At 35.1% G+C, this 12061-nt stretch overlaps 1 protein-coding gene across 1 annotated transcript; it reads left to right on the top strand.

The window, feature by feature from the left end:
* The first annotated feature begins 8585 nt into the window (after positions 1-8585).
* LOC130974798 (beta-glucuronosyltransferase GlcAT14B-like) lies at positions 8586-12061 on the top strand. The gene is made up of 4 exons (XM_057899676.1): positions 8586-9369; positions 9972-10047; positions 10228-10343; positions 11161-12061. Exons 1-4 carry the CDS (start codon positions 8790-8792, stop codon positions 11673-11675), a joined length of 1287 nt encoding a protein of 428 aa, XP_057755659.1. The 5' UTR covers positions 8586-8789; the 3' UTR covers positions 11676-12061.

Below are 12061 nucleotides of genomic sequence, written 5' to 3'. Positions count from 1 at the left end.
ATAATGATGACAAACATTTAAATGGGTTGAAAAGCCCAATATGGTTTAATGTGGATTTTAGTGTAACAGGCCCAAATGCCCAAGCTTATGTTACCTCAGCCCAAGACCAGCAAAGCTTCAGCCATGAAAAGAACTAACACTCCTCATGGCACCATTCAGAAATCAAATGGCTATGTGTTGGCAAAAGAAGAAAAGAAAGAAAAGGACATCTGTCAACATCAAGGACAGCTGGGGCTATAGCAAAGCAACAAGACACAAGGCACACCCCACTAACCCAAGGACAATAGCAGAGCAACATTTTGTTGGTGGTTGAGCAAAACACAAATATGCAGAAGCAAGGAGCAGCTCCTCGTATGGCAGAGATCATGGAGCAGAATGGAAAAAGAGGAACATGCCAAGGAAGAAAGAAACTCCAAGGACAGCAGAGGTAGTGGTGGAGCTCCTCGGACAGCAGGGAAGTGGAGCAGAATGAAGAAAGGACTGCATGCCATCAAGGACCACTCCAACGGGCAGAAAAGAAAAGAAAAGAAGAAGAAGCTACAATCAAGCCAAGCTGAAGATATAAAAGGAGCTTCATTTTCAACTTCTGAAGTCAAGGAAGAGAGACACACATTCAGAGCACCATCTCTAATATAGAGCTGAAATCTCTTTCTTCTACTCAAGCTTAAGTCTGATTTTTTGTTATGGCTGTCTTGCGTTGTTTTCTGTTTTGAGAAAAGGCAAATATGTGAGGATCAAAAGCCAAGAGAGAAAAGGCAAGAGTGATGCAAAATAGCCACTGTTTTTCTGATGTAATTTGGGTGAATGAACTAGGATTAGTTCCCCTTGCCAAGTTGGGTTAGCACTTGGTGAGTATTGAATCTGTGTAGATTCCCCTTCCAAGTTGGGATAGCACTTTGGGGTTGCTAAGCTTTGGTATATGAAGCTTAGGGGTAGATACTAGTTGGATTAGGAATTAATTCAATAGTATTGGTGAATGTAATCTGAGAATTATAGTGAAATTCCACCATGGTTTGTGGTGGAGACTGGATGTAGGATTCATGGCACTAGGAATCCGAACCAGGATACATGCTGGCCCCTTTCTCTTCTTCTCTCTTCTTTTAATGTTCTGCATATGAGACTATTTCAAATAATCTCCTGCAACTCAAGCAACAGCAAAAACAGAACTTAAAATCTTAGAGTTTTTAACCAACTTGATTCAACCCCCCCTTCTCAAGTTCAACTAGAACCATCAAAGCTGAAATCCCGGTGATCAGGGCCGTTTATGGTTACCAGAGCCTCACCATATGGTCATGTGGAAATACAGGAAGAAAATTCTGACAGGAAATTTACCGTGAATGGCCAGAGGTTGAAGCACTATCTTGGAGGCGAAATTGACCGCCAGAGGTCCACTCATCTGCTGAACTAGCAGAACTGACCGTCAAGCTAGTGACGTTAAAGAAGCGCTTGTCGGGAGGCAACCCGATAATTTCGTATCCTTCACTATTTCTAGTAGTAGTTTTTCTTAGTTATTTTATTTTTATTGAGTTCTTACTAATTTTCTGATCATGCAGCTATATTCTACCAGGAACCGAACACCTCAAGCTATATATATATTTCAAAAAAATAAAAATAAAAATAAAAATAATGCCACACGACGCGGCCGCATCAGCGACGTGTCCACGTCGCAAGGAGAGGGGAGAAAATAAAAACGAACAGAGAGTCACGCTGGAGCGTGGCTGGAGGCATGCCAGTGGTACAAATCGTCCCACACGACCGCATCGCCGACGCGTCTGCGTCATGTGGGAATATTAGCCTCCCACGCGACCGCGTGACCCACGCGGCCGCGTGCCCTGATTTTTCGACGTAAAAAGGGTGCACAACCAAATATTATGCTGGAGTGGTGCTGGCTTGGTGCTAGACGCATAATCCCTATCACGCAAACGCGTCGCCGATGCGTCCGCGTCATTCCCTTCTGAAGCCACTCACGCGATCGCATACCCCACGCGATCGCGTCACCCTAATTTTGACAAATATATAAATTCGAACAGAGAGTTGTGCAGGTGCGAGGCTGCACTCGCGCCAAAAGCATAACATGGGTCACGCGATCGTGTGACTGACACGACCGCGTCAACTGAATTAAAGCACACTCACGCGAACGCGTGCCCCACGCGGCCGCATTGCTTGCGCCGCCCAGTTTTCTCTCTCTCCCCCAATCCTAATTCTCCCTTATTCTTTTATCCTTTTATTTTTCTTTCTTCATAATAATTTATCTGTTTCTGTTTTCAGTTCTTCTTTGCTTGAGGACAAGCAAAACTTTAAAGTTTGGTGTTGACGATTTGCTTAGAAATTTTCCGTTTATTCCCATGGCACCAAAAGGGAGGCGAATCATCTTCACTAAGGAGCACAACCTGAAGAATAAAGCAACCGCTAGGATAACTAAGGTGGTTGAGTTCCTTTCATTTTATTCCTCCCTTCTTTTTTTTTCTATGTTATGTTCTGGCTTTTTACTATGTTGCTTTATTTGTTGCATGATCTTTTATTAGTTAGAATCATAGGATTAGTTTTCTTTTAATTGCTTTAATGCTGAAAAGATGTTTCATGTACCACTCACTGAACTCGAATCTAAAAAGAAAAGAAAAAGAAGTGATGTATTGCATGAGAAATTGAGTTTAATTCTAAGAATAGTCTTATTTACTTAAATGTGGTGGTATTTTCTATGATTTTTGAATGCATGATATGAACAGTGTATATTTGAATTTGAATCAAGGGATGTTGATGTATAAGGAACAGGAATTTAGAGAATTATTATGACTTCTCTGAAATAAACAAAAATTTAATCCTTGAAGCAAAAGAAACAGCAAAAGAAAAAAAATCATTATATAAATAAATAAATAATAATAAAAGCAAGGTCCAAGACTCTGAGCATCAATGACTAGGGAGGTCGGACATGATTAAAAGCTCAAAGAGTTGTTTCCCTAGTCATATGCTTGTGGTGTGATTGTATCAAGTGATCCTTGAAACAGAACACTTAGAGTCGAGACCAAGTGCGTTTAACAGAGTATGCCAAAGGCTTTGAGCACCACTGTCTGGGAGTAATTGAAAGAAAAATCAGAACTCAAAGAGAGTTCCCCAGTTAAGTGCTTGTGGTGTTTCGGTAACAAGTAATCCTTGAGACAAAACATTTAAAGTCACGGCTAGGCTCAAGGTGCAAAACACCAAAGAAAAATAAATTAAAGTAAATTTTGCTGTGTTCAAGGATTAAACTGAAATGTAAAGATCAGAGAATTCATAATATCATCCGGATTCTAATTCTGAATGACAATAACATTCTTGATTCAAAGGAGAGTGAGATGCCAAACCTATTCAGGATTACAGTTATAAACCCCACTATAAAGAGAGACATGAGCTTAATCAAACTCTCATTCTCATGCAAATTCACATCATAAGCTTATATTAGTTTTGGTTGCTTGAGGACAAGCAACAGTTTAAGTTTGGTGCTGTGATGCGTGAGCATCTTATCTATCTTTTCCTAGTGAATTTGCATCTAAATTGTTGAGTTTAATTTAGAATTAATTATATTTTAGCCACTATGGATTATATTTTGAGTTTTGTGCAATTTTTTTTTATTTTAAGTAGCATTCGGAGGGATTTGATGAAGTTTCTGCAGAGAAAAAGAAGAAACAAAAAAGATGACCAGCGAAAGATTGACGCGGACGCATGGCTCACGCGACCGCGCGGAATGGAGAAATTGCAATGACGCGAACGCGTGGACTGGAATCTGCACAAATGATGCGAACGCATGGATGACGCGGACGCGTCACATGCGCGATCTGCAAAAATACAAATGACGCTGGTTACGAATTTTGGGCTGTTTGACCCACTTTCCAGCCCAGAAAACACAGATTAGAAGCTGCAGAATGGACAAATCAAGTGGTCCCCAACCATCACCTGAAGATCTGTTAATTAATTCGAATTTAAATTCAAATCTTATCTTTTAGGAAAAGATATTATTTTTAATTTTTGATTTTAAACCTATTAGGATTAGTAATAAATAGAAACTCTGTACATTTAGGCAAGTACAGATATTGTTACCAGAACCCTTATTTTTCTTCTCTGAACCATGAGCAACTAATCCTCCATTGTTAAGGTTAGGAGCTCTGTCTATTTGTAATGGATTAATTCGTTTGATCTTTCTAATTTATTCCATGCTTTGATTTATATTTCAATAATTGTTTTCGTTCTTTATTTTATGAATATGGGTGGAACGGAAGTATGACCCATGTTCTAATTGAGTTTTTGTAAAACTTGAAAAAGCTCTTTACTTGAACAACAGCTTGGAAACATATTATCCTAAATTTTAATTATTTGGATTTAATGGGATACGTGACATATAATCCTCTTATTTTTGGGTAATTAGAATTTTTGTGGCATATAAACTGAAAATTGATTTTTACCCTCTAATTGGAATTAACTGACCAAGGAATTGGCAGTTAATGAATTTTAGAGGAGACTAGGAAGGTCTAAGGAATTAGGGCCTAGTCACAAATAGTTTTCCATGAAATTATATCTTGCACGATTAAATTAGTTAGTAATAAAAAATTTAATCCGGAAAAATAGATAACTCTAAAACCTTAACTATCTTCTCATTATATTATTCCCAACTTATTTATTTGTCTGTGTTTAATGCTCTTTGAATACCAAAACACTATTTTCTGCTTGCCTAACTAATCTTATCAAATACTATTGTTGCTTAATCCATCAATTCTCGTGGGATCGACCCTTACTCACGTAAGGTATTACTTGGTACGACCCGGTGCACTTGCCGGTTAGTAAGTGTGGGTTATAAATACCGCATCAGAACCTCAGCTATATTTTTCGAGTCCGTTGAAGTCTGCAACATAGGGAAACTACCGTAAATAAACCAGACTTTTCCCTGAAAAGCATCGTGGACAACAATATCATAATGTAACCACGTGCATAAACCTGTACCGTGGTCTCTGATGCATTAGTTAGCATGACTCTGAACTTGTTTTGAAACAAAAAAAACAACACGGTGAACTCATCAATACAATCGTCAGGTGGAAGTTCCCCAAATAACTCTTCGAAGCACACCTATACAGGCTTTCTCCCCCATCAACTGCTCAAAATCGCTGAGACATCCACTAACTGCAAATCCATCAACAAGGAGGCCGAACTGATACGCCACATCCTGTAAAGTTACTGTACACTCCCCAAAAGGTATGTGAAATGTGTGGGTTTCGAGATGTCATCGCTCCACAAATGCATTAATCGATGGCTCATCAAGCTTAAACCAATAATCATTCAGCCTTGCAATAGGTAGTAATCCGGCACTATCTAGGTACGACATTATATGGTCATGCATTATCATCTTCTTTTGCCTGCGAATGCTCCTAACACATTGAATTGGCTAATAAAACAAGAATATACAGTTGCAACTCAACCGCATAATAACAACAAAAATATATATTAAAAGGGAAATTCACCCCTAACCTTACAACAACCACAACATTCCAAAGCATTTTAAGCCTAAAATATTAAAAAACAACTAATTTACAAACTATATAAATTACATTAAGATAATTACATTAAGAAATTATATTATAATCATTTAATATATTATTGTCATCAACTATATAGATTACAAACAAGTTTGGCAACTGACCTCTTCGTCGATAAATCCTGCAACTTGCGTAATACCATTCAATCGGTACATGTTTCCCTCGTTTCCCGCCATCTTTCACTGAAACTGCTTATCTCCCTACCCTGCCTGACCCTGCTGCGAACTTCCCCCCTCCGCCGCCCACCGACGCTTCCATCACCATGATTAGTAGCTGCTGTCGTCGCCCTCCGCCTCTGGCTGCGCTGTGCACCTGTACTCACTTGGTCGTGCCTTACTCCGCCATTGATCCCAAGAATTCTTCTTCCTCCTCCGTTGTGGACTGTCTTTTTCCCTACCTTTCCTTCTCTCCAATACCTTCCTTGCTATCAATGGGGGTTCTCTTTTGCAAACATTACTTGTGGGAAGCTATTGAGGGTTTGATTATATGCATAAATCGTCACAGCTTATTGTGCATTAGCTTGTTGCACATAAATCATGCTAGGCTGCTGCGTTTTGTGAGATGCATATAAATCGTCCTATCCTAATGTGTTTTAGGGCAAAATTGTGTAAACTTGTTTATCCTGGGATGATTTACGTTCATTTTGGGAAGTTCAGTACTTTGAGACGATTTATGTGCAATTCTTTTAAATACTTTCATAAATAAATTATCCTAGGATATAATATTTAATATATCATCTAATATATACAATCCTAAAATAATTTATATAATAATAAGAATAGGAGATTTCTGTTTTAAAAATTGATTTAGAAAAATATGATAATATTAAACTTTTTTATTTAATTTAAATAAAAAAACCTTAATTTGTAGTTAAAACTTATATGTTAGCACTAGCCACTAACTCTCTGTAATAACCTTTAGCTTTTTAATTAACCCATCAATTATTCATTAAATTTTGTTTAAAACTGAACTATCATTAGTACTACTAAGTACTAACACAAATAAATATAAAAATATTCTGTATATATAAAATTAATTACTAAATCAATTAATTAATTATAATAAATTTATATATATATATATATTTTATATTTTAATATATAATTTATATTAATAACTGATATAGTAGTTAAGTTTTATATATACGCACATTAATATAGTTAAAATGAATAACAACTTAACTAATTTTATAACCAAAAACTTGCTTGACATTTACGGGTATATTCTATTGTTTATAGTAGCAGTAAAAACTAAAAAGTGAACAGTAGCTCTTGGTAAATTACCACTACTATACATGTGTCATTAATTGAATATAAATGTATGTAACAACCGTTTTAAAGTTTAATTAAATATAATTAAAAATTATCGCAACACCTTGCAAGAAAAGAAAAGGAATAAGTTTCCTGTCACAAAAAAAAAGAAAAAAAAAAAAGAAAAGGAATAAGTTGAGACTTGAGAGTTGAAGTCTTGAAGAGTCGAATAATTCTCAAAGCAAGCATAATGACGATTTTTTGTAAGAAAAAAGGACAATAAACCCGACAGGGTCGAACTAATTGTTTGATTAAAAAATAAATTAGAGGTAAATCATGGGAGATAATGGATTCTTTCTATCACCATAAGCACAAGACATGAAGACAATAATTGATCTAATCTAAAGCCGGGTGTAAAAATGTGAACGCAGCGTGTATAAGGATTCACCATTGATTTCCTAGTCTCCTCAGTCAATTCTAAAAGTCAACTACGGATCTTTATTTATTTATTTATTACATTTCTACATTCTGGTGCATTAGTGACGATCACAAAAACTAATAGTATAATTGATTAGTAATAACGGAAATTTTTTTATATATGCTTTTTTAAATTTGAAAATATTGAATTATTTTACAATTTTATTAGAATATGAGAGCGAATACGAAAAGAGAAATTGTTAAAGACGAATTCTATTATTTAAAAAAAATAAGAAAATCATTTGAGTGCAATTTCTGAATTTTAAAAAAATTAAATAATAAAATTTGAATATTTTTTAAAAAATTCAATTAAATAATGAAAATCACTTGGTGTAATTTCTACACATACACACGCCGTGAGTTGCAAAAAATCGATGCCAATGATTTTTGGCACTCTACTCGGATAATTCACAACATTATATCATATTGCTATAATACACATATTTATACATTATATTAAAAATAATTTGCATAACAATATTGTTTTAGGAATATTTAGTGTAATAATGCTGCTTTAAAAATTTTACAAAAAGACAATGTTAACATAGTCAATAAATATTATTATTTTTTTGTTAGTATTTAATCAATAATAATTTATATTTATATTTATAAATATTTTACACATAAAATATATATAATTTATATTTATATTTATCAAAATTTTATACATATGAATCAATATAGTTTATACATATAAATTAATAAATTTTACTTATTAAAAATAATTTAGTGCTTGTACTAACCACAAATAATAATAAAAAATATTAAAAAATTGTTAATTCCAAAATTTTTCGTACAAAAAAAAAATGTTATCGATTGGTACTTAAAAATATTGATTTATAATTTTATTTTATTGAAACAAAATGTAAACAATAAATAATTTTTATCTCTTTTACCAAATAATATACAATTGTATTATGTATAGATAAAAATTAGTTATTAAATTAATTATTTATATAAAATATATTAAAATTAAAATATATATTAAAAATAATTTAAAAATTATGTATATATATATAAACACAAATATATTATGATTAACTTAATAACTGATTTTTTGTTTTTTGAATTTCTATATCGAGATAGTCTATATGGTAGGATTTTTTTATTATAAATAAAAAAATTATTATTTCTCACAAAAAACATATACTAGTATTTAAAGTTAAAATATATATATTTTTTAATTTATTACAGGAAAAAATCCCTCTATGAGTCTATGGTATGTTTGTAGTTGTACGCTAATGTTAATTAAATTGAAATTTAGTTATTAACAAAGGTGAGACTGTGAGGGAGAGAGAGTAGATAGATCATAGATGTTGTTTTTCGTTTCTCCAATCTATCTCTGCTCACTTGATAGTAAAGTGCGCACTTCACCCCCTTGCATAGATCCTCCGGCGCACACTTCCTTATTCTGCGCCGCCCTTTCCCCTTTCCACAAACCTCAAAAACCATTCTCTACACTTCAACTCTGCAACCTCCATCACCTTCTTCACACTCTTCCATGGACTCCAACAACAACAACAGCAACAACAAGCAACAGAAGAAGAAGAAATGGTTCCTACCACTAGTCTTCTCTCTACTCATATCCACCATACTCATACTCCTCACCATCTTCATCTCCTCAGATTCAACCTCCTTACTCTACCTCTACCGTTCACGCCTCAACACTCACCATCAACTTCCCAATTTTGTTGAGTCCAAGCTCAACCTCTCTCCTACATCTTCCATTAACACTGTTCCAAGGATCGCCTACTTGATCTCCGGTTCAATGGGAGACGGTGAAACTTTGAAGAGGACTCTCAAGGCGCTTTACCATCCAAGGAACCAGTACGCTGTTCACCTCGATCTTGAAGCTCCTGCGCACGAAAGACTGGACCTTGCTAAGTTCGTTAGGGAAGAGCCTTTGTTTGCTGCTGTTGGGAACGTCAGGATGGTGGTCAAGGCTAATTTGGTAACTTACAGGGGACCTACCATGGTTACAAACACGCTTCACGCTGCTGCCATTTTGCTCAGAGATGGTGGTGACTGGGACTGGTTCATCAACCTTAGCGCTTCGGATTATCCGTTGGTCACACAAGATGGTAACAACTAACAACTAACAACTTTGTTCAATGTTTTTTTTATGACCCTTTTCGTCGGTTGTTCGTTTTTCTTTGTCAAGTTTGTGTCTTGACGACTAAAACGATGTTGGGTTTAAACTTTTTCTTTTTGTTGGTTAGTGTGTTCGCTTTTCTTGGAGTTGATTTGTTTTTGAAATGAGGCTGGACTGGACAATTTTGTGGAGTTTGGTGTTAATGATTTCAATGATATGCTTTTGTGTTTTGGAATTTGGATGCAGTGGGGAACCTCATCTGATTGTTGTTTCTTAGGGTGTTCTTTTTTTTCTTGGTTGTAGCTAATTTTAATCTTAAGATAAATTTGGAGGCTTTTTGAAATTGAATTGGTATGATCTGGTCCCAGTTTGTGTTTTCAAATTGAGTTCTGTCTTGTTAGTCTGCTCATCAGCTAGATGTTAAGTGTGACCAATGACCACATTATGCCATGGAAATAGAATGTATTACCAACTGATATTCATAGAACAAAGTTTGAATTCTGGAGAATTTTCATGGTTCTTTTGTTGTTTGAATTTGCTAGTACTAGTTCAGTGATAAGTTCAATTTACTTCATCTATTTTGCTGAACAGATCTGCTACATACACTATCATCTATTCCGAGACATCTAAACTTCATTGAGCACACCAGTGATATTGGTTGGAAAGAGTATGTTGTTGTAAATCCTTTTAAGTTTTCAGTAACATTAACTTCACTTTTAATTGCATATTATTTTATAACATTTCCTTCTAAAGTAACTTATGATTATGTTAAATGTTAAATGTCAAATGTAACTCTTCGTTATAAGTGAGACTTAATTTTTTTTATTTTTCTTTTTCCTTCCAATAGGGATCAGAGAGCGAAGCCAGTTATAATTGATCCAGCTCTTTATAGCGTCAATAAATCTGATGTGTTTTGGGTGACAGAGAGAAGAAGTGTGCCCACACAATATAAGCTGTTTACAGGTGAGAAAAACCTGCTATCTGATACATATTAATTTCTGTCAAAATCTCTTTTATTATTTTAAATTTTACAACATTTAAATGGTAATGTGCTATAAAAGACATGTTGGTTGTAATTAGTAATTACAAAATCCAAACAAGCAAGCGGATACGGAAAAGAAATCTAAGTCAAACACTAGTAATAAAAGGAGAGAAAAAATGGAAAACAGAACAATGATGATAGTATCTTGAATCCAATATACATTAATTGTTGACAGTTCAGAGTAGCCACTAGCCAGTGGTTGAGAATGATTTCTAAGAATTATATAACCTTTCTCCCTTTTGTCCATTCCTTTTTCGTTAGCCTACAATTTCCCACATTTCTCTTCAGCTAAAATTTTCCATGCTCTCAGCCGGTGTTCCTAATATAGTACTAGTCCTTTTCAAGCCGTCCCTTATGAACTGTACTATATTCCATTATTCCTTACTCATAAACCATTTAATTCATACATTAGGTATTTAGACCTATTTTGAATATATTTGGTTAAACATGATATCATTTAAACCAGGTTTACTTAAATATGTGAAATACAGCACCTTACCAAATAAGAGCTTTCCATAACTAGAAGACTTGAAAAAAATGTGGAGTTACCAACATTGAGTTGGTCTAGCAGCATTTTGAAAGGTAAGGTAAATTGAGGGGCAATGACTAACCCCGAGCCAAATTAGTCGGTCCTCCATAGTAGGGTTTGGATGCTGGTGGGAAACAAAAAGAAAATGTGAACTGAAAACTATCAATTCTAGTTCTCTGCTAATTTTGATGCTATCTTACCTTTTTCAGGCTCTGCTTGGATGATGCTATCGCGCCAATTTGTTGAGTACTGTTTATGGGGATGGGATAACTTGCCTAGAATAGTCTTGATGTATTATGCCAACTTTCTATCTTCCCCTGAAGGCTATTTCCACACTGTCATCTGCAATGCTGACGAATTTCGCAACACCACGGTCAACCATGACCTTCACTTCATATCATGGGACAACCCTCCGAAACAGCATCCGCACTACCTTACAGATAATAACTACCAGAAGATGGTGGAAAGCAATGCTCCTTTTGCTCGGAAATTTGGCCGGAAGGAACCAGTCCTGGATAAGATCGATACTGAACTCTTGGGACGAAATGCGGAAGGTTATGTTCCTGGCAAGTGGTTCAAACAAGTAAATCCTAACACCAGCAAATCATATTCTGACATAAGAAATATCACTGAACTGAGGCCTGGCCCCGGCGCAGAAAGGCTTAAACGCCTTATCAATGGTTTGTTATCATCAGAAGAATTTCTAACCAGGCAGTGTTCTTGAATAATAATCTTGACAACCAGGTTCAACATTCCTGCTATGGTTGCTGTGTTGAGTTGGTCTCACGAAATTGCTTAATACTTAAGAGAAAAATCAAATCAGCAAAGGCAAGAAAAGGAGAACATAAAAGGATTGGTTCTTTTTTCCCTTGGAACTCATATTTCACACTAATTTTAACACGATGGACCACAAGCTAAGATTTGTAGTGAATATGTATCAATTGGGTTCACATGATTTTTTGAATTTTTACTGGATGACAAATGCCAAAGTCATCCAATGAGATTGGTGTACACTGTAGAATGTCTTTATTATAATATATATACATAGCAAACCGAGAGAAGAGGCTCAGAAATATAATAATACACGGGTTGTAATGCATGTTATTGGAA

This window comes from Arachis stenosperma, chromosome 1, assembly GCF_014773155.1.
Source record: "Arachis stenosperma cultivar V10309 chromosome 1, arast.V10309.gnm1.PFL2, whole genome shotgun sequence".
In the NCBI taxonomy this organism is placed as follows: Eukaryota; Viridiplantae; Streptophyta; class Magnoliopsida; order Fabales; family Fabaceae; genus Arachis; species Arachis stenosperma.
Note: the sequence above shows the minus strand (reverse complement) of the source record. Positions and strands in the feature narration are given on the sequence as shown.

Excerpts from the sequence above, each read along its gene's own strand:
- LOC130974798 (XM_057899676.1), top strand. The coding sequence starts at position 8,790 with ATGGACTCCAACAACAACAACAGCAACAACAAGCAACAGAAGAAGAAG. Across the intron at positions 9,370-9,971 it reads TCCGTTGGTCACACAAGATG|ATCTGCTACATACACTATCA; the intron begins GTAACAACTAAC and ends TTTGCTGAACAG. Across the intron at positions 10,048-10,227 it reads AGTGATATTGGTTGGAAAGA|GGATCAGAGAGCGAAGCCAG; the intron begins GTATGTTGTTGT and ends TCCTTCCAATAG.